This window comes from Chinchilla lanigera, unplaced genomic scaffold (assembly GCF_000276665.1).
Source record: "Chinchilla lanigera isolate Chin_1 unplaced genomic scaffold, ChiLan1.0 scaffold00017, whole genome shotgun sequence".
Lineage (NCBI taxonomy): Eukaryota > Metazoa > Chordata > Mammalia > Rodentia > Chinchillidae > Chinchilla > Chinchilla lanigera.
Window position 1 is genome coordinate 17059790 of NW_004955418.1, and position 23080 is coordinate 17082869.

General features: G+C 37.6%; 2 protein-coding genes across 5 annotated transcripts in view; one reads left to right on the forward strand and one right to left on the reverse strand.

Annotated features, from left to right (window-relative positions):
* Window positions 1–8690, forward strand: part of Ttc37 (tetratricopeptide repeat domain 37) — a 79080-nt gene extending 70390 nt beyond the window's left edge. The window contains exons 41-43 of the mRNA XM_005382246.2: window positions 2055–2185; window positions 4048–4171; window positions 6854–8690. Coding sequence (XP_005382303.1) covers window positions 2055–2185; window positions 4048–4171; window positions 6854–6928 — 330 coding nt within the window. The 3' untranslated portion in view covers window positions 6929–8690. The remainder of the gene's footprint in view (window positions 1–2054; window positions 2186–4047; window positions 4172–6853) is intronic.
* Window positions 8691–20356: 11666 nt separating this feature from the next.
* Window positions 20357–23080, reverse strand: part of Fam81b (family with sequence similarity 81, member B) — a 46723-nt gene continuing 43999 nt past the window's right edge. For all 4 annotated transcript variants that reach the window (XM_013513076.1, XM_013513074.1, XM_013513075.1 and 1 more), the window contains 2 exons: window positions 22641–22836; window positions 20357–20688 (listed from right to left, as the gene is read on the reverse strand). In XM_013513076.1, coding sequence (XP_013368530.1) covers window positions 20555–20688; window positions 22641–22836 — 330 coding nt within the window. In that variant the 3' untranslated portion in view covers window positions 20357–20554. The remainder of the gene's footprint in view (window positions 20689–22640; window positions 22837–23080) is intronic.

Here is a 23080-nt window from a genome sequence, read left to right on the forward strand (position 1 = left end):
GGTACTGGGAACCGAACTTACGACCTTGCGCTTGCCAGGCAGGCGCTTTGCCGCTGAGCTAAATCCCCAGCCCCTCAATGTGATACTCTTTAAGAGAGATTTCTAGTAACTGTCAGCAATGAGGCCTTCAGATTAATGTACTGTACATCACATTGGGGCATAGCCCATCAGAAGTTGAGGCACCATCTATACGTTTGTCTAGGTTAGTGGACCTACAGAACACACCTGGCTTCATGAATCTGCATCCTCTATGGTTACACTGGGCTCTACACTTGGTTCAATGTGATGTGGTCGCCATTCTGAAATAATTAAGTTTTGAGCAAAATGCTCTGTCTACACTTTTGTTTTGCACTGTGCCCCATAGGCCCTAATGGGCCTGCAGATGAGCAACTACCGGGAGGGTGGAAGTCTCTAATAAAGCCAGCGTGAGGAAAAAGCTTCAAGTAGCTGCCAGACCTAGAGAACCTGACACCGTCTTACTATGGTATTAGTGAAGAGGGTCTGAGACTTTGATTAGGGAAGGAGATGGGAGTGTTGGACAGGATAAATGTGCCATCCAGTGCTGCCAGTAAATACACCTCGGCTTGGGAGCGGAGGGAACTGGGGAGAAGGCTGCACATACTCTCTTTGCATGAAGATAGAAATAGTGAAATGTAGAGGGCGTTTTAATTGAGGCTGTGTTTATAAATGAATCTAAGAAAAGTGATCATAGAAGAGGCGTGGGGCCTACTATAATTTATATCCAGGGACAGATATAAATTTTAAAGTGATAGGAGTGGGCAAAAATAGCAGTCCGTTCTGAGAGCGTTGTTCAGTACGCTTGTTACAAACAGTAACTTTTGCCTTATATACTTATCTTTGGGCTAAGGTTACAGAATACTTTCATAGTTCTTGGAGTTTAGGGAGGGCGTTATTAAAAGCAGCAATGACGGTATTGTATTGTAGGTTTGGAAAAGTTGTTAGGAACAGGTTTATTAGTCAGTGCCTTGCTTTGTACCTTTATTGTATGTACTGAGTCCCACTGCTCCTGTATTTATAGAAGGTGCCTCACAGCCTCCATTCTCTTCAGACTCAGCATGCGTCCTCCTGTTTGATCACACGCATTACAGCTGCCTACGCGGCTCTCAGAGAATGTTGCTCTCACATTTTTTTCTTAAAACGTTGTGTTTGAAATGGACTACGTATTGACTCGTTATACTGACTTCATTAAAACATGAAATGGACTGTATGTCATTACACTGACTTTATTCAGATGTGTACAGTGGATACTTGTAGTTAAGAAATCTTGGTTACATTTTAAGGCTTTTAATGAAAAAATTTTGCTGCATTTTTTTCTTCTTAATTCAGATGGAACTTAGTTTCAGTTACAGTTGTTTAGGAAATACTTAGATAGGTTTTTTTTTTTTTGTGGTGCTGGGGTTTGAACCCAGGGCCTTGCAAATGCCAGGCAAGTACTATACCACTGAGCTACATCCCCAGCAATGTTATTTTTGAGTCAATATATATTATAAAATTAATTTGTAATGTCAGTAATGTTGTAAGCATTTCCCCCATAAGGTGATTTTTAAAAATTTTCAATGTTGATAACTCTAATATTTCTGATCTGTCATGTACTTTCTATTGTGATTTTATTGAAATATTTCATTTCACATTTTCCTTTCTTTAGATACTTCTTGAATTATGGAGCTTTATATTTTGGTCTATAGTACTAAAGAGTTATCAACGTAAATTAAGTTTTCTATATTTGGTAGACCAAAAGATTACTGATTTTATTCATCTATATGGTATAATAATGCATTTTCTTTTAACAACTATTTCAATATTTTTAGAATGATACTTCCTTTATGAGACCTTCTTTTCTCTCAGTCTATCCTGTTTTGTAGCTCCTTAAGGACCAGGATCATATCTTAAATCATTTTTAGTAATTCTCTTCCTTGTGCATTTTTATGGTAACTTGGACAATTAGAGTCTCAATAAATAAGAACTGAGCTGCATACTTTTGAAGTAAAATGTGTCAAACACTTTGAGCTAATCTTTATCTTATGTTTGTAAAGGCTAATATTTCCAGTGATCACTGGCCATCCTTGGTTCAAGAGGCGACAGCCGAAGCAATGAAACTTTGCTTTTGTCCGCTGGCTGTTCTTTTGCAAGCTTTATTACAATTCAACCGCAAAATGGGGGCAAGGTATGAAAAATCTTTGTTCATTTTTGTTTCTTGTACATGAATTTTGCTTCACATTAGCTTTTTAAGAAAGAATCAAGGAAAGGCTTATAATTAGCTTAACCAACTAACAAACATTAAAAGTCATTCTTCTATCACTATCTACTCTAGAATGGTTGATTAGAGTACTGTAGTAAGGGAAAAATTAAAATTTATTTGTTGAAGAAATAGTTTGATGCATTGATGCAGATATTAGAGGTCTGACCTCACAGTGTCTCAAGTGAAAATGTCCTTGTTCCCTACTATTTTAGGATGCGCCAAGTATAATGTGTATTCCAGAAACAGTCAGGAGTGCCCACCTTTGAGATCATATTGACAGAAATTCTCACTAATGCAGTAGACTATGGAAAAAGTAAGATAATGAAAAACAGACATATTGTCTGTAGGTAATGGGATTTCATATCTAGAAAATCCAAAACCTGCTCAAATTAAAATATAAAAAGCCTAGCAATATTTTTATTAGATGTTGGGGATATTTTCCAAACTAATGTGAAGAAAATTCCTTAGAGGTCATATGGATGAATAAATAGGCAAGAATATTTTAAAATTCTTAAAACAATTTTTAATGCTAATAGACACAACACAGTACAAAGCAGTGATAAGTAAAAGAGTGATTTAGGAACAAATATTACTGGGCCATAATAGATATCATAGAAATAGGGCTTAATATATAAAGATGTGTGTGAAAAACATGTCACAAAGTAGGGATGAAGAATTAAGACCCATATAACTAATCAGCAATTCCAGCATTTTTATTAATATTTATTTAATTTTTTTGGCCATTTGTGTGTGTGTGTGTGTGTGTGTGTTTGGTTGATTTCACCAAGAAACATTTTAGTTTATTTATTTTTATTATTGTTATTATTATTTTTTTTTGTCTTTTTGAGACAAGGTCTTGTTAGGCAGTTCAGGGTGGCCTTGAGCTCACCTTGTAGCCCAGGCTGGTTTTGAACTTGCAGCAATCCTCCTGCTTCAGCCTCCCAAGTGCTGGAATTACAGACGTGCACCACCACGCCCAGCCTACATTTTGGTTTATAAACTTTCTAGTGAACTCATTCTGTTGGTGGATGTTGTGGGTGACTTAGCACATATTCCTTTTCCCCTATAATCTTGTTAACACCTCCCATACGTTTTATCCTGTCCAAAAAACACATTCTAGGAGAAAAACACTGTTGACTATGCGATCCCTGTGAAAAAATTTCTTTAAGACAAGTTCTTTAGCTCCTACTTAGAAGATTCAACTTAGGAGCTCTAAAGTTACTACTGTTTATGTTGCTTCTGCCGCTACAAAAGTTGTCAGTCATAAATGTTAGTAAATTAGGAAAGAAAAATTAGAACATAGCTACTAATCAGTGTGCTGCATGCATTCATATAGTGTGCCTATCCTTGAAAGCATGTGCTGTAAGCTCTAGGGTGGATGTTAAATATTTCTTGTCCCACTGTACATTCCCATTGTATTATCAAGTGACTGAATTTATGCTTGCTTTCAACGGAATAGCAGTAGAACACTATCTTCTCCATACTCTTTTTGGAATGAGCCTTGATTTCCTTATCCACCGTGGGAATAGCAATAGCAACCTATGTCGTAAGGTTGTAAATGCTGAGTATAATCATGTGTTTAAAACACAGCATAGAAGCCAGTGCATTGTGAACATTTAATAAATGTTAACCATTATTATTACGTGAATAAGAAGTCACAAAGTAATCAGATACCACATCTGCAAATGAATGAGAAAGAAAATAGGGTATGTAAGGCTAGCATTATATATGAAGTACCTCATGTTAGTTTACGTTCTTTGACTAAAAGTGTATCTTTTTTTTTCCAGAGAGACACGGCGACTTTTGGAGAGAGTCGTGTATCAGCCTGGGTATCCCAAATCTATTGTATCAACTGCACGTTGGTACCTGCTGAGACATCTCTACGCCAAAAATGACTATGAGCTTATTGATGTAAGGCATTGATTTTTATTTAAAATATCTGATCTTGGACCTAAAGATGTAGTGTTATTTTTCAAAATTATTCCATTTTGTGATTGAAGCTTTAAAAAAGTGAGCCATGTAATTCTTTGATCAACAGATGCTACAATGTCTAGTTATATCTGTTGAAAATAGAAAAGTAAGTGTGCATATGACTTGAAAAGTCAAGTGATGTTGATCTAAAACTCTTGTGTCATGAAATTTGTAGCAGTCCAGATATATGCCCATCTAAACTCAACCTGAGGCAGTACCAGTAATCATTTTTTCTTTTTTTTAAAGCAGAAAGGCATGACTTAACTATACTGTCTTTATTTATCTTTGTTATCTTTAGAAGTGGGTAGATAAAATATTTTAGCAAAAGGCAGGTCAAAATAAAAAAGCCAAAGGAGAGAAGATGAATGAGTTGGCACTGGTTTTGTATTAACATCTAACAGTAGCACTGTTTTGTCTGCTCATATTTCTCTTTTCCTGTTGAGGAGTGTGACACCATTTGCAATTTATGACACACTCTTTGCAGTTTGTTTAAGCCAAGGTTTCTCAGCCTCGGCACTATTGAAAGCTTGGACTGGACAGTCTTTTGTCGGTAGTAGGTGCCGTCCTGTGCAGTGTTGCGTGCTGAACAGCGCTCCTGGTGTCCAGACACTGGATGCCAGTAACACTGTCCTCTACCCCACTGTATGCCTACTTTGCTGGCTGGGAATGTCTTCTACACATTGTCAAATGATCCCTTAGTTCTAATGTTGAGAATTAATGATTTAAACTGTAGATAATACAGTTTTCTAATGTGCTCTACAGAATTTTTTTAAAAAGACAAAAGTAACAAGTACTACTTGTTTTTTTTTTATGGCCATTGACGCAGAAACAGATAGGACAAGCGGGGAGCGGTGGGGGCGAACCTATGCTATGTGTATGGTTTTTCTTTCAACACAAAAGGTGTTCCTGTGTGAGTTGTTTTTTTCTAAAGTAAAAGCTCAGTGTCCATGTTTAATTGCAGTGTTGGCACTTGGTTTTGGGTTACACTTTGGGAATTCATCTCTCAAAGGTTCACCATCATTGGGGTACAGGTACTAGACTCTGATAAGATGTTCATGTTGCCTTTGAAAGCATTATTTTGCTTTTGCTTGTTTTTTCTCTCTTTTTTTTTTTTTTTGGTTTTTTTCTCCGGTACTGGGAACCGAACTCACGACCTTGCGCTTGCCAGGCAGGTGCTTTTGCCACTGAGCTAAATCCCCAGCCCCTTGCTTGTTTTTTCTATAAAACACTTGTGACAGTGTCTTCTCTTTATGGGATGGCAGTATCTAAATATATAAACTTTTGTATCTGAAATTCTTTTGGAAAAGGTGGAGTATATAACAGTGTACAAAGTTCAGATTCCTTAACTTTAGCCAACAATATCAGAAACACAGTGAAAACTAATGAAAAGCTTTTTCACTTCCAATTGCACTTGAAACGCTATTTTCCTTTTGATAAAAATGATCATATTAAAGAAATAGTAAAGGAAACAATGCTTGTAGAAAGGCATTCTAATCAACATATTGAAAGGTAGAACGTGTGCCTGTTGAGAAATAGTTTGCTATGAGTCAGTTGTGTTTCTAAATGTCCTGTGAGCAGGGGTCCTGGTTATTCTGTGCTCTAGATTATCCTTTCAAAAACGTATAGTGAGCAGCCGTGGAGACAGAGATAAGGTCTCCCTGAACAGCACAGCATGGGCATTACTTTACTATATTCAGCCACCCATTCTAAAAGATTTGAGTCTCTGGCTCAGGGTTCCCTTCTTCTAATGCAATTTTATGTAGGACAGACACTATGTATCATCCACATCACCCCTGCCAGGCTTACAGAGCAATGGGATGGGTACCAATATATTGATACTCTTTCTACTTGCTATACCTTGTGTAATGAAGAAGTTTTTCTGTGATGCAGGAGTCCTGTTTTCTGGCAGCATTGTGAAACTATAATAGGCTATCTTGTTAGCTTACAAGTAGAGCAAAATCTCAAACACTTCACAGGGTTTGACAATGAACGACCAAAGGACATTTCAATAATTGAATGATCATGTGGAATAAAACCTTCTAGTTTGTGGAATTTGTGTAACCATGGAAAGATTCTTGAGAAAGCCTAAAACCTAGAGCCTAGATCCTAAACTGACTTGAAAGGAGAGGAGTGTCATTTGGGCAGTTCTACCCAAAGTCATTTTGGTAAGGGTTCAGACATGACACTAAACGAAGTGTCTTGTGTGAGTGTTTTGGTAAGGCCACTGGACAAAACCTGAAATTTTATTTTATTTTATTTTAGGTGGAGACAGAGTCTCAGGCTGGCCTTGAGCTCACTATGTAGCTCAGGCTGGCCGTGAACTCCTGGCAACTCTCCTGCCTCAGCCTGCTAGGCACCACCACACCTGGCAAAACCTTTAATTTTATAGAGCTGCCAATAGTAATAGTCAGAATGTTACCATTATGCTGGTAAATTGTGCTGTTCTCCTGTTAGCTTTGGCTGGAAATTTTATTTCAGCCAAAGTGACAAAGATTGCATGCTTTCACTCTTTCTTATGTAGTTTAATGTTGCCTTTTTAAGACCGCTGCCCTTTGGAATCTAAGTACACATGGATCTTGTTAATACACACAAATGCTAACCTTCCTATGTGATTTCCTGTAGGTACTGGTAAAAAATGCTGAAACTCACGGAGACGCAAGAGCGCTGGAATTGAATCAGAAATTGTCCTTGCAATAACGGTGGATGATCTTATAATAGAGAAGCAAAGAAATAGTTAAAAGAATGAAGCAGCGAATCAAGACTTTTCCCCAAAGCAACATATTTTAAAATTATAATCATTCATACTTATTCTTTTTTTAATCTAAGGAAGTTGAAGTTCTTAAATTAGGGACCCAATTTTCCATTGACTCTTAATCAGATTTTAACCTGAAAAACATCTTCGATTTGGAAGTCCATAATGAAAAGAAAACCACGACTCTCTTCGTTGCTCTAGAGTTATTTCTAAGCCATTATTTTTTGTGTCCTGCATGGTGCATAATAGGGTATCATGTTTTGGTAATGCCTTACAGTAATGCCTTTATAGCCACTTTCTGAATAATACGTTAAAGCAATTTTCATTGGTTAAAAAATAAAGTCAAAGATTTACTTTCTCCTGTGAATCCTGAAGCTGCACACACCAACTCATCACGAAGTACAAATGATCTCAAGAAGCATACTGTTAATGTGAGTCGTTGCCTGCCGGTGGATATATTTCTGTAATTCACAACACTCAGGTGTGTGGCTGCAATTAAAAACTGTAATGGAAACTTTGTGGAAAGCAGTGCTGACAATATTTAATCAATCATGCACTTCATTCATTGTGATGAAAATTCTTGAACTTTCTGAAATTAAAAAAGTCTTGTTTTCTTCGTAGTGTCAGTATGAGGCATAATTTCCTAATTCTAAACTTTAAAACATCAAAGTACAGTGTCTTGTGTTCCCCCCAAAACAGTGTGGTTTGCAGATCTGTTTTAGTTTTTGCACATTAAAAAAATGTGGAAATTTTGTTTTGATAAAGCTGACCCTTGTCTTTCTGCCAGTCCTGCATTCTCCCACCTGAGTTGCTGGTGGACAGAAGGCTGCTCAGCTTTCCTGCCGTGTTCCGTGTAAGGTGTAGAACTCAGCTGCAGTGTATAAATGGGTCCTCAATTTGCCAGAGAGTTTTTTTTCCCTCTGCTTTTCTTTATGTACTTTTAAAGGATGCATTTGTGTATCATATACAGTACAACTTTTCCTCATACTTGCACATATTTTTGTATAGTTGAAATAATGTTGGAGTCGAGGGCTGAAGGGGTATTTTCGTGGGTGAGGTCCACAGGAAAAAGAAAGCATGCCGACATCAGCAACAGCAAGCAAGCGCTTTATTGTTTTTTTGTTTGGCCCTTGTATTGGCTGTTATCAGACATTACGTTCTCGTGCGCTAACATAACCGTGTAGCGCATGCGTAGTTGTCTGTGCTCGGCCATGCTCATGTACGTGTAACCCATTGTGCTCCTGCGCTAGACTGCAGGGTTGTGTCCTTATGCGTCCTCAGATGTCCCGGGCTTTAAAGCAGTCTGGCTCCGCACAGATACGTCAGAAAAAGTTTAGAGTATGCGCCCCATTTTTGCTTTAGAAAATAATATCTGTCTTACCTCAAGATCACTAATGGTGTGTAGCTGAGTTTTCTAGAAACGTGAAGCTATCTTTAGACTTCAAAGTATTTTTAAGTTGGAAAATTTTTCTCTTTAACAAATAACAAGATAATTTGAAATATTTTTCCTTAATAATTTTAACCTTAGAACTGAAAATACCTATTGGTTTTAATGAAGGGAAATGGTTGCAGAAGAGGGATAATTAAAATTGCAATATCCACAGAAGCAAAGGTTGGGTTCCATATAGCATCACAGGACTGTGGGATGATTTGTATGTCATGATCTTTACTGAATTTGCATTAGTAAAACCGTTAATGTGGCCTTCATTCTTCGCCGCGTCTCTCCCTGTTTATTACAAAAACCTAAGAATATGAACTCTTCTGAAGACAAGGTCGGTAATGAAAGTTTTCTTATCTTACTCTTTCAGCCAGTGGTCGGCAGAATACTGGCCCCTAAGTATATTCATGTCGTCGTCCCTTGAGTTTGTGAAGACGGGACGAAAGAGACTTGGCAGATGGCACTGAATGTGTATAACCTGAGATGGGTTAAACATCCTGGGTTATCCAAGTGGAACCATTTTAATAAAATGAGTCCTTGATAGTAGAGAACCTTTCAGAGAGAGAGATGTGAAGTGGAAAAAAGGTCTGATTCCATGTCACTGGTGTTGAAGATAGAAAGGGACCATCAGCCATAGAAAGACCGAGGTGGATCCTAGAAAAAAAATGCAAGGAAATATTCTCCTGTGTGGCTTTCCTGACATCTTAATTATAGCCTAGTGATCTGAGTTACTTCTGACCTACAGAACTAATCTACAGAACTGCAGGATAATTTTTATTGCCTTAATCAACTAAACTTTTGATCATTTGTTATGGCAGAGATAGAAAATTTGTACACTGCTCATTATACATATCATGTTATACACGAATACATGTTCCTTTCATTTTAAATTTCATGGAATTGCTTAGATTGGGGATCGTCATGTAAATTTTTGCCAAAAGAGAAGTGAACAGAATAAGATAATGAATAAAGTTTTTTACTCCCTGAAAATACACATGTCCAGAGCACTTGACTTTTAAGACTGTGGCTGTGGATTTTTGTAATAGTTAATATCTGAACTGTTTTTACCCGGTATGCTACTTACAGCACAATACCCACCAACACCATCGACAGTACTTCACTCTGATGCTTTTTTTAAAAAAAAATCCATTAAGTTGTACTCAGAAAACCTAAGAAGTACTTTTCAAACTGTTTTAATACTGGATGCGTATGAGCCTGGGTAAGTTCTATCTCCTGACCTTTAGTTAAACTAGATTTCTGAGGGCTCTAATAAGGTCACCAAACTTTGCAAGTCAGAAGTGAGCTGAAACAAGCTACATAGTATAGCACTGATGAAGCAGCAGCTTCGCATTCCACTAAACGGGGGATCTCCTGTGGTTCCAGGTCACACAATAGAGCTGTTTTGCAGGTTCAAATGGTAAAAAGATGTAGAGAAACAGGTCTGGGGGCCAAGACTATGGAAGAAAGTGGCCCTCACTCAGAGAACACTTTAATAGAAGCCAGCATCTATAAATGGTTGAATGTAATTATATGTGCCTGCTACCTGTCAGGTAGGTTATATTTTTACCAAAAAAACCACTTACATTAAATAAAACACAGTATCTTATTATCTGACTCCTAGGTAGCTTAAGGATCTTGAGTTTAGAAGACCCTGCCTTTTTAACTGCATTTCCCTCCCTTTGATATGTACAACATACCCATTGCTTAGTCTTTGTGAAGAGAAACTGCCGCATAGGTTAGTATAAGCAATCAGACACTTCCGGAAAACTGTATACTCTTTCAGGAGACTAATTTTAATTGATCTATGCAATAGATATAGAAAGAACAACTACTTTACAAATTGTCTCTAAATACATACATGCTGGCCTCAGAAGTTTGGAAATTAACCTGGGAGGAAGTGAGTTTGTGTGGAGAAAAGACACCTGCAGGTTTTATCTTTGCAGACTGAGTTACATGTTTTCTTGCATATGTGCATTCCTGGCAGTGCTAATTTCTCTTATGTTTGCGACACAAATGTCTCTGGGCACAAGAGAAAAGCCAGATGGAGCAGATGGGTTTTGTGTGGAAAGAAGGGGAGGAGGTTAGGCAGAGAGAGAAACATTGCTGAGAAGGCAAATTTCTGTTGTTACAAGCAAGTTCTACAGGTTGAGTGTAAATAAATTCACATTTCTGAATCACCTAGGGTTATCCCTACACTGAGTGCCTTATCAAGTGCTCTGCGTGTGGTCGGAAGGCTTTTTTTAAGAAAGAGAGTAAATAAATTATCAACTCACTGGACCCAGATTGACAACAAACTGGTGAATAATTTGTGAACATTAAGGAACAGTATAAGTAGTGATAAACTTTGTGCTAATCAAGTAGCTTCTAGAAAGGTCTAGCATCGTGAAGAATATTTGTACTACACTGGCCAACCATTTGCTTTAGCAAAGGAGGGTTTTGTGCTTCTGAGACAGTAAGTGTGGAGACAGTAAGTGTTCAGTCTCTAAGGATTCACAGGCAGGGATAGATCGAAGTCCTACCATGTGCAAAACTTTTTACACCATTACTTTTAACTCTTGCATTATTTTTACAGTACATAGCTTCATTTTACAGAGGGACTTAGGGAGATTAACTTCTAAAATTGTTTATATTCTTAGGCAAGTGGAGTCTGTGGAAGAAATGATTTCCAATAATGTCAGATGTTAATAATTGCTATCAATTCAAAGAAATATAATTAGTTGAGATGTGTATCTTCTAGACTGCCTTAGTTTTTCTGACTCCCTATCTTTAGATGTTACAATTTACTGTTTGGCACAATCTGAATTCTAGGAAGAAACCATATGACAAAGAGAAATTCCTCCAAAAAAGTAACTTTGCAAATATAAACCTATGTAACCATAAGGATTACTCCATATTTAGATTTTGAACTTCGAAGATACCAAGGCCAACATAAGCTAATTGGCAATATCACAACATTTGGTTTCTCTTTCTCTAATGCCTTCCAAGAGCCCATCAACTTTCTTTTGGACACTCCATGTCTTAGGTATGTAACACTTTGTTGGATGGACCTTGCTGTCCTTTAGTTATCAACTAAGGTCTGCAGAGGAGATATGGATAAAATTCCCGGGTTTGTGTTCCTTTTTTCATGATCCCAAGTTTACCTGTTTTCATTTACCCCACATTCCTTAAAGATTTTGTGTTGGTGTCATGAATGCATAGTCTTTTAAGTGCTAAGTGATGGAATGTAGCACAGAGACTAGATAGATTTCTTGGTAGGAAAAGTCATTTTAGGTTGCAAGGATGTGGCTTTGTTCAATATCATATAGGCATCACCCACTTGAAGTCTTTCCCTAAGTATGTGCCTTGTGAACACAGTGCACCACTTTATCGGACAAACATCTGCTAGCTGGGTACTAACAGTTTCACTCAGCATAAGGGCGGTTGGGTTTCCTTTGATGGCGGGGTTTATGGAGGAAACATTGTTTACTGTAATTGGCATCAGCACCCTATGCACCCAGTCCATGTCCACAGTGCTCCTTCAGCTGCTAGGCTGCTTCCCCTCAGACAATAGAAAGAAGTGCTTTTGAAATAGTGGAATGGTTCATCACTCAAATTTTGACCCAAGAGGAACCTATATGTTGTGCTTCCTTTTCCTTTTGTTCATTGCTAGAATTATTGCAAGCCAAGCTGTTGTTTTCTTACACATAGTAAGAGACACAGTGCCTTGCTTGGCAAGTGCAAGGTCCTGAGTTCGATTCCCAGTACAAACAAACAAACGCCCACCTCTGCCAATGAGGCCCTGCCTAACATAGCAAGAGAAACTTTTTAAGCTGAGCTATTTTTAGATAGTGATCCAAACAGAATTATGAGAGAGAACCATAGAACTTTTCTTTCCCCACAAAAAATGAAACTTTAAAGAAATTGATCAGTATCACAGGTTATACACAGTACCCGCTGTGTGTCAGGCACTGCTAGGTAATCTATATACTTACAGAGAAAGTACAATATAATGTTAAAAGCATATTCTTTGGACTGGTGAGTTTAAATCCTAGCTCCATCTAGCAATGTGGCCAAACTTTTCAAATTGTCCCCTTTTTAAGATAAGGAGGCCGAAGCCCCTAAGTCAGGAACATATCCAATGTCACACCTGTTGCGCTGTGTTTAAATTCGAGTTTATTAGACCTCAAGACCCTTCAAAGTTTTCTCAGAACACAAGTTTGCATTCTTTTCCTGTTTTCCCATTTTGTGAAATTTGAGTTGGAGAAGTAGACGTGGTTTATGACAGAATGATGAATGTGTCAGTCATTTCTGATTCACAACATTTATTTAATTCATAAATATTTTCTAAAAACAAAATAGCAGATTTCTACCAAAGGACAAGGGGACGTGGAAACAATCTATTTAGGCAGAATGTTTCACAACTGTATATTAAGTCTGAGCTAATATCAAACCTTGTAGAAACAAGGGTGTATGATTCTAATCAGTTGGAGGTACAAATGCCTAGCTGAGTAGAGAACAAAAATAGCCTAATATTTTTTCTGGCAATAACCCTGCCTCTGTCTCTGGGATGGCTTGCCCCCGTCTGCTTTGAGAAATTATAGCACAGTTCTTTCATGGTATGGAAGAGGAATCAAGAAAGAATTTATAACCATTCTCTACTGAGAACTCTCATGTCTACATTATAGGAACAGGATTCTCTTTGGTAGACAGACATCTAAGGCAAGGCAATACTAGTAGAGTGCCAAATTGATCGCTGACACCCTGCACCAGTAGGAACTCCCAGGAGAGACTGAAACCTTCCAGTGATGACAGACCCCTCACACTTCACTACTATCTCTCCACACATTCATCGGGACTCTTCTGCCTGTTTACTGCTTGAGTGCTGGTGTGCTGGGGACTCTTCCCTTCGCTGTGTCTTGCCCCAACCCCTATTACACCCGGTCCCAGGCAATTTCTTCCTCACCCGTAACTCCAATCGTATTTCCTCTGCTGGTGCCTTCCAAAGCTAAATCCCCAGTCCAGGACTGGTCCGTCTTGTGGCCCCCAGACCTTTACTCAGTCCACTGCATCTGCTCGAGCCCCCACCACCACCAGTCAAGGGTCTCTCCCTTGGCTAACTTCTGCTTGTACCACAGAGGTCTCAGTGTAGGCACCCTTTCTTCCAGAAAGTGCCTCTGCCAGATTGCCCAGGTTTATGCTAACTTCCTTTCCCAGGTGCTCCTCTCATTCCCTTTGCTTGCTGATGGATGCATTTTCAAGTTTAATCATTGGTTTTTTTCCTGTAAACTATAACTTCCCAATGGGCAGAGTTCACATTTAGGTTGTTCAACATTCTCCATAGTAACTCATACATGAAGGTATAGAAAGACATGCAAAGTAATACCTCACATAAAGTTTGGAGACCCACTTTGTAATTGTGTGTGTGTGTGTGTGTGTGTGTGTATTATAGTTTTTCCTTTTTGGTATTTTTGGATACTACTTGCTGTTGTGATGGATGAAGCCAATAGAAATGAGCTGATGTTTGGAAATTTCCTATGAAAGAAGGGAGGCTTCTGGCATCTAGAGCACCCTGGGTGTTCTATTTCTTTGCCCATGGACTTTGATATACTGCAGGAACATTTCTGCCTCACAGTGGAGCTGAGAAAGAAATTAACCTGTATGGAATGAGGTGATGGCTTTGTGCTGCATTTTCAACAGGGAAGCAAGGCATTTGGAACATTATCATTGAGTCCTGAGTATGAATAACTTCATATGATGTTTTCCCCCAAAGAATGGGATCAAACATTTTTATTGTATACATTTCCTGTGTACAGTGTAGTACTTGAATGCACATATACATGGTGATGTTGTAACAAGATAATTAACATATTCTTCACCTCATAGTTATGTGGGTGGTAAGATCCCTCTGATTACACATTTCAAATACACAGTCCACTCTTATTAACTACGCTCATTTCTGTGGTGTGGGTGTGTTTGTCTCCAAGGGTTCTTGCATTGGAGGCTTGGTTCTTAGTACAGTGGTGTTGAGATGGTAGGACTCTGAAGATGTGAATCCTAGTGGGAATGCATTAGAGGTTCTACATTAAGAAGGGATTAAGATAGTTTTGCTGAGGTGCCTGTTTAGTTCTTGTGAGACAGTTGTAAAAGAACAAGCCTGGCCACTTTCACTTTCTTTGGTTTCATGTTTGATCTCATCCTCTGAACATGTTCTCACTATGCGATGACATTGACCATGAAGTCTTTATTAGAGCTGAGCTGATGCTAGACTACACCTTTCAACCTCAGGAGCAGTGAGCTAAATAGTGTTCTTTTCTTTATAAAGTCTATAGCCTTAGGTATTTTGTTATAGGAATGGAAAATGGACTAATAACAGTGATCGTGCTGTATATTAGCTCCACATAAATTAATTATAACTTAAAGTTTGTAACCTTTGATTGTATTATAGTTTGGGTCTTAAATGTCCCCAAAGGCTTAGTTGCCAACATGTCACAGTACTGTAAGGTGATAGAACCTTTAGGAGGTGGGGCCTAGTGGAAGAAAGTTAGGTCATTTGGGCTTGCCCTTCAAGGACATATTGGAACTCTGACCCCTTCTTCTCTGTGCTTCCTGGCTGCCTCAAGATGAATAGTCTTCCTCTACCATGCACTTCCACCACTTTAATATACTGCCTTTGCAGGCTCAGAGCAACCAGGCCAGGTGAGCATGGACTGAACCCTCTGAAACTATGAGCAAAATAAACGATTCCTCCTTTTATGCTGACTTTTTTCAGGTCTTTTGTCAGAAAGATGGAAAACTAACACAGACTAAAATCCTTCCCTTTACCCAACTCCCAAGCCCTAACTACTGTTTAATTCTCTATTTCTATGAGTTTGACTTTTTTATATTCCATATATAAGTGAGGTCATGTAGTATTTTCTGTCTGACATTTCACATAACATTACATTCTCTAGTCTCATCTATGTTGTTTAAAATGGCAGGATTTCCCTTTTTAAAACAATAAAATTTTATTGTATATGTATACACATTTCCTTTATCCCTTCATCTGCCAATGGACATTTAGTTTTTTTCCCTGTTCTATTGTTTAAATTATGCAATGGTGAACATGGGAATACAAATATCTCAAGATACTGACTTCATTTCATTTGGATACCTAGAAGTGGGACTGCTGGATCATATGATAGCTCTATTTTAGTTATCTGAGTAATCTCTGTACAGTTTTCTATATTAGCTGTACCAATTTACAATTCCACTAATAGTGAACTAGAATTCCCTTTTCTCTACATGCCCACTAATACTTATCCTTGGCTAGTTTTTTTTTTATAATATGCCATCTGTTATGGTTTAGATTTGACTGTCCCCCAAAAGAGTCATGTGTTTAGAGGTTGGGCTTTTGGCAGGTGATTGAATCATTATCAATCACTTATAGGTGAAATATAAAAAAGTCAAACTCATAGAAATAGAGAAACAGTAGTTTATAGGGCTTGGGAGTTGGGAAAAGGGAGGGATTTTAGTCTGTGTTAGCTTTCCAGTTTTGTGATAAAAGACCTGAAAAAAATCAGCATAAAAGGAGGAATGGTTTATTTTGGCTCATGGTTTCAGAGGGTTCAGTCCATGGTCACTTGGCCTGGTTGCTCTGAGCGTGCAAAGGCAGTATATTAAAGTGGTGGAAGTGCATGGTAGAGGAAGACTGTTCATCTTGTAGCAGCCACTGAAGAATTTAGAACAGAATGTGCTGTTAGGTGGTAGGGCCTGCTCGAAAGAGGCAGGCCATTGGGGCTGTGACCTAGAAGGATATATCTCCTTCCTCAGCTCCTCCTTTCACTCTGCTTTCTGGCCACATGGTGTGAGCACCTTTCCTCTGCCACACCCTTCCTCTATGCTGTTTCTGCCCTGAAGTCAGCCAGCCATCGACTGAAACTGTGATCCAGCATAAACTTCTCCTTCTTTAAGTCATGGGTGTCAGATACTTTGTCCCAGTGAAAAGAAAGTGACTAAGACAGATTTGGTTTTCCAAATGATGTGTAGTGGTATTTCACTGTCATTTTGATTTGAATATCACTGATGATTAGTGATATTGAGCACTTTCACATGTACCTGGTGGCCATTTGCATATGTTTGGAAAAATATTTATTTAGGTCCTTTGTCAGTTTTTGTTTGAGTTATTTGGATTTGATTTTGTTTTTGTTTTTCTACTGTTATATATTTTGGATATTAGCTACCTATGAGATATGGTCAGTCCTCCATATTTTCATATTCTTCATCCATAGATTCAATCAACCACTGATCAATAAAAAGAAAAAGAAAAAACTTGTGCCTGTATTGAACAGATACAGGATTACTTTTGTTATTATTCCTAAACAGTACAGTATAACAAACTATTTACATAACATTTACATTGTATAACTATGCTACATAATCTAGAAGTAGTACATAATCTTTGAAGTATATAGGAGCGAGGGGAACACCATGCTCAGTGGTGGACATGGGCCTACCATGTGTGAGGTTTGATGCCTAGCTCTGCAAAAAAAAGCCTGTATGAGATTATGTGCATAGGTCTTAGGTAGATGCTATAGTGTTGTATAAAAGAGCATCTGTGGATTTTGGGAATGTGTGGTTCATAATGTGCCCCATACTGATACTAAGGGACAGGTGTATTTTATCCCATTCCATATACACTGTCTTTCATTTTGTTGTTTCCTTTGCAGTATGGAAGCTTGTAAATTTGATGTGGTTCCACTTGATAATTTTTGCTTTTGTTGCCTGTGTTTGTGATATTATGTCCAAAAAAATGGCCACAACCAGTGTCAAGGGATTTCCTCCTGTTTTCCAAGAGCAGGTTTTAGTAACAGGAAGGTAGTGGAGGAAATGCTGAGAGGTAGCCAGACCCTTAAACTATCCAAGACTATATAAAATAGTATTTTATGTAAAATGAGAAATACCTGAGGTACATTTTATTATACAGTCTATGATGGATGTGGATTGCATATTTTACAATGTTCAGACATCATCCTGCATTTGTGAGAAGTCTGACATTTCTCACAGGACTAAGTAATATTGTTGGATGTGAAATTAAAGTGTCACACCTATTAAGCTTCTCTTAGAGGTGAATCATTCATACTTACCTTTTAACCAGATAATACCTATGGCAAAATAAATGCAAGGGGAAGGAGACCAGTGCTTCCCTGTTGCCTGAGCAGAGATGAATTTATTGTATAACCACCAATGATGATTCAGAGCCTCTCATTTGCATGAACCTTGACCAAGTATTTACAAAATTATTGGAAAATTTGTGGAAGTAAGACATTTTAATCGTAATTGACTAAGCATATTGATTAATACCACTGTTCTTTCAATGTCAGGTGGTATTGCAGTGGGTATGGCCATCTTTGGATCCAGTTAAGGAGAAATTGAGTTGAAGACACATTTGGGTTAGAGCAATATATTCTTGTAGTATATTCCAGTGTAGTATATTCTTGTAGTATATTCCAGTGTAGCAATGGCTTCGTGGAATATTCCTGCAAACTATTGTGCTAGCCCATGTGGGGTGTAGACCCTACAAAACTTGGGTCTACTCTCTCACTGAGCATAGCTCTCAGACCATCTAGAGTCTGTGCAAACCTGTGAGCTCCCCCTTACAGCATCGTAAGTAACAGAATCCTAACAGCATCCTTTGATCTCCTTCTCTAGATGGTATCTCCCCAGTCAATACCAATGAAAGAGATCAATTCTGAGAAAAGTTTTGGCCAAACCCTACATTATTATTAGAATTACAGTGTGGTTTACAGTATTCTTGTTGATAAGAAAATGCATCCTCTATATTTTCCTACCTACTGTATATCTTCTTTGCTTTTGTAGCTATATCTGTAGAAGAGAAAGTTGGTGTAATAACGTGGCCCTTATCGTGTGTGAATTCCTAATTAACCATTCTCACTTATTCTGGTCATTACAAAGTTACTCTTTCAGTTTAGCATATTGCTTTTCAAAATATATTTTTGATAAAAAAAATCATAAAATGCAAAAACATTGATGAATGCTTAATGTAGAAAACAAAACTTCCTTACTCAAATACTGCTAAATTTGTTGTAAATTCTGTGTGTGTGTGTGTGTGTGTGTGTGTGTGTGTGTGTACCACCCTATGCGTATTGTCTTAAAACATTAGAAACATTTTTGAGAAAAGTGAGGCCATATCCAAACTGGTTTTAAACTTGCTTTTTAGTTTGATAGTGTATATTGCATGCCTCTATCCACAGGAATGTTTTCTTGGGCTGCTAAATACCACTAGCTTAGTCAGTAAATTCCATGTGTTTGAGTTTTTAGAAATTTTATTTTTTTACTATCACAAATGATGCTGTAACGAGCATTTTGTTCCTATATTTTTTCATTCTTTGGGAAAATTCCTGTAATACAAACTTCTAGCCATGGGATTACATGGAGTATTTGAAAATGTTCCAACCCTGTCCTCTAAATCATTGAAAGATTTGGTAGACTTACTAATAATGTGTGAGAGTACACATTTCTCTACACCTTCGTGTACACTATATTATCAATCACTTTTATTATTACCAATCTGGAAAATGGTAACTAAGAATTTCTTAACTTTTATTTCTTTGCTAGTGATCTTCTTTTCATACTATCATTGATTATCGTACTTTTTTTTTACTTGTCTATCCATATTCTTTGCTCATTTTGAAAATAAAATGCTGGCTTTATTATTTTCCTATTGTCTTTAAGAGTTTGAGATTACTTTGGTTATTAGCTCTTTATCCTAACATAACACTTGATTGCAAAGAACATTTGCTATTGCATTTTAAAATATTCAATCCTGCGATGACAATCCCTGCAATTATAGAGCCAATAATTCTGCATACAGCTTCCTAAAGGCGATGAATGGAGATATTTCACACATTTAAAAAATTAGAGAATGGACATTGGAAGGTAAATTTGTTCTTTATTAGGAGAGAAATTATCACTCTTCTTTTATAAACCAAGGAAGGTGCCTAAATCTGAATCAAGTGTCCCTTTGCTAGGTTTACAGAAAGCTCTGTGATTAGAAGTGAGTTCTTGCTGTGAAGACTTTTAATTTCTCATTATCTTAGTGCTTTGTACTAATGGACATTTATATCCAGAAAAGCTAGACATAATTTTATAGGAAATTGATGTTTTTGAAGTTCTTCTGAATTTAGCACCTAGATCAAATTATGTGGGATATGTGGAAGGTTTTGTATTTTCTTAACTTACACAGGTCATCACTTACTTGTTCATAATTTGGGTACATATTGAGTACAATGAAAATATATTTTAGATATATATACTGTTGACTTACTATATATACTAGGATTGTTAGACAGGAAAATCTCTTGATCAGAGGTTGCAAATTGACTGCCCACTGGATATATATGTTCCAAACATACTTCCCTGGTAATTGAAGAACTATTTTGAACTAGATATTAATGCTTAAAGTGCAGAAATTTCTCTTAAAAAGCAAACTTTGGGCTGGGGATATAGCTCAGTGGCATAAACACTTGCCTGGCAAGCCTGAGGTCATGGGTTCGATTCTCAGTACCAAAAAAAGCAAACTTTTTCACAATAATTGACTAAATTCATGTCAGTAATGATTTGTAAGTGGTATTTTCAGGCAGGGCCAGGAGTCTCCAATTTGCTTTAGTTCTTGCTTTTTATTATCTCTTACACCTAGATTCACTTTATTCATCTGTGTACATTATGTGGATGGCCCTTGTTTTCTTTGTCTTTTTGCACCAGGGTTTCACTATGCAGTTCAGGCTGACCTTGAACTCACTTTGCAGCCCAGGCTGGCCTCAGACTCACAGCAATCCTCCTGCCTCAGCCTCCCAAGTGCTGGTATTTCAGGTGTGCACCACCGCCCCCAGTTTGGATGGCTTTTTAAATTTATAGGCAAAGGAATATTAAGAGGCCTATATACAAACAAATTCGTTAATTTGTTCATTAATTTGAAGATGTCATAAAGTTTCTTGCTTTATTGCTTTTTCCTGGTACATTCATCTCCTTAAATGGTGGTGAGAAATACAGAGAAACTGGAAGTAAGAACATCTGATAGATATTAACTTTCTTCTTCACAACTTTTCCCAACAAACCATTCTATTTTCTGGTGAAGAAAAAGGAGAAGTGGACAGTTTTAAATTTCCTGTAGTTCCACTATCTTCCGCTGTAGCTTCTTTATGTCTTTTTGTACTTTATATTTCTCCAGATCCATTTTTGTTTTCTGTATTTGTTGGAGGGAGTTGAGAGAGTCATGAATTGATTGAAACCCTGGGAGAGGAGACAAGAATAGAAATACTAAATTAAACCACGCATTGAAATTTTTTAAAACAAATTTGTTAATCAGTAGTCCTGTCATAATTGATGACTATTTAATTCAAAGCACATTAAATTCCATTAAGAGCCATCAGTTGGGTGTGGTAGCACATGTCTGTAATCCCAGCACTCAGGAGGCTGAGGCAGGAGGATTGCTATGAGTTCAAGGCCAACCTGGTTTATATAGTGAGTTCAAGGCTAGTCTGAACCATATAGTAAGACTCTGTTGCAAAAAAAAAAAAAAAAAAAAAAAGAGCCATTTAAAAAATACAGAGCTGGGCATGGTGGTGCTTGCTTGTAATCCCAGCATTTTGGGAGGCTGAGACAGGAGGATTGCAAGTCTGAGCCTCTCCTAGGCAATTTAGTGATTTAGTGAGACCCCGTTTCAAAATAAAACATATCAAAAAATGGCTGGGGATGTAGTTCAGTGTGAGGGTCCTAGGTTCAATCCCCAGTACCCCCAAATAAATGAATTGAATGAATAAATATAAAAATGTACAATACTACTTATATGTGACGAAGACGCATTAGTAGTGGTATTTTAACTTCTGTCTGGTTTTATTGTGAAAATTTAGTTTCCTTCACCTCATCCCAAATATACTATATAATGCAATAATTCTATATTTAAAATATTTTCTTTTTCTGCATGCTTAAACAAGAGATTTGCAGGATCTTTTAAAAAATTCTTGTTACCAAATTGAATATATAGATCACAATAAGATTTAAAAACTTCTCTGAAAGGAACCTGTTTAGGCCCTAAAAAATGGCCACTGGCTGCTGTCTTCCTCCGGCACTGTGTGTCTCTCTTCTACTGGACCTCGAGCTTCCTATAGGTGATCATTTCTTACTCACTAAGGCCTTTCACACAGTGGGTTTTGGACACATTTTTACTAAAGCCATAAAGGAGCCAACCAGTAATTTGCACTCTTTTAGGCAGAACTCCCACTTAGTGAAACATAGAAACACAGATTGCAAATTTCTCTTCACCTGTTGAATTTGAGTAAAATAGAACAGCAAGCAGAAGATGAGGCCCTTCTTAGAAGCACCAGTTACATTAGGGGCATGATTCCAGGCCAGACAACTCATTATTTTACTTGGTGGTAGGAAGTGAGTGTTGTGAAGGAAATAAATTTTGTGTATATGTACGGAACATCAGGTAGAATGATACCATGGTCTTCCCAAGGCACCTCCAACATATCTCTTTAGGGGACCAAAAGTTTCTGGAATTTACCCGTGAATTTTTCTGAGCTGTAGAGGACAGAAAGCGTATTGAGACTCTGTCTAAAAAAGGAAGCCCTTAATTCCTGATAATTCCCTCAGAATTGTGACCACAGGCAGATGGCTTCTCCGCAGCACCTTCGGCATGTCCTTCCCTTTGACAAATTAGATGAGTCTTTCAAATTAATCCTCTTTGATGTTAGCTCAGCTTGACACTGCTGCTGTTAGCTTCTTAAGAAGAAAAGCAGTTATTACACTGGACTTTGCTAATTCATCTCTCTTCCTTACTTTTAAAGGTCAAGTTTCCAGTCTGACATCTGTCTAGGGTCATTACCTGTAGTTCAGTGAGAGGGGCATTTGATTGAGAATCTAATTTCATAATGTACCCCAAAGTCAGGTCTAAGTGATCTCTAGGATTTTGCACGTTGAACAATTCTATGGTTCAAGACTCTTGAGATTGAAAAAAAATATCTCCCAGAAGTGGCAAGTTTATGACATTGCCCAGGGTGAACGAAGAAAGTTGACTTACCACAGAGGTATGCTGACAACCTATAGTAGATCTAGGGAAGCCAGGAAAAATACATAGTGATATTACCAATGACAAGATTGATTCCTCAAAAAAAAAAAATTCTGAGAAATCAGATAAGAAAGGACAGATGTTCTTCATTTAATGAAAAGTAACTGCTTACCTGATTGATACTCATTCTGCATTTTTTCTAATTCACTCCAGATCTGCTTTTCCATTTGGTTCATTCTTTTGGACAATTTATTTTCTAGATGCTTTATTTTGTTTAGTTCTGTTTTCTGTTTCTGTGAGTTGATGAAATTCTCTAACTTGCTTGAAAGTTGCAGCATTTTCCCTTCTGTTTTCTCTGTTGACTTTTCCTAGGAAAGAAATCATGGGATAAAACTCTGTAAAGAGGAAAAATTACATGCATTTATATTTCAGCTTGGAGAAAATGTTCTTAGCATGTTTATTATTCCGTGCAGTCTGAAAATTCAAAGCAAGATCCCTTGTACCCAAAAATTGTGCTCACAAGTTGGAAGAATTCATTCCTCTGACCCTGCTTGTCTGTAGTTTGTAAAATTCTACATGTTATGGAGGGAGAGGACTGTAGTCTTGCTGAGA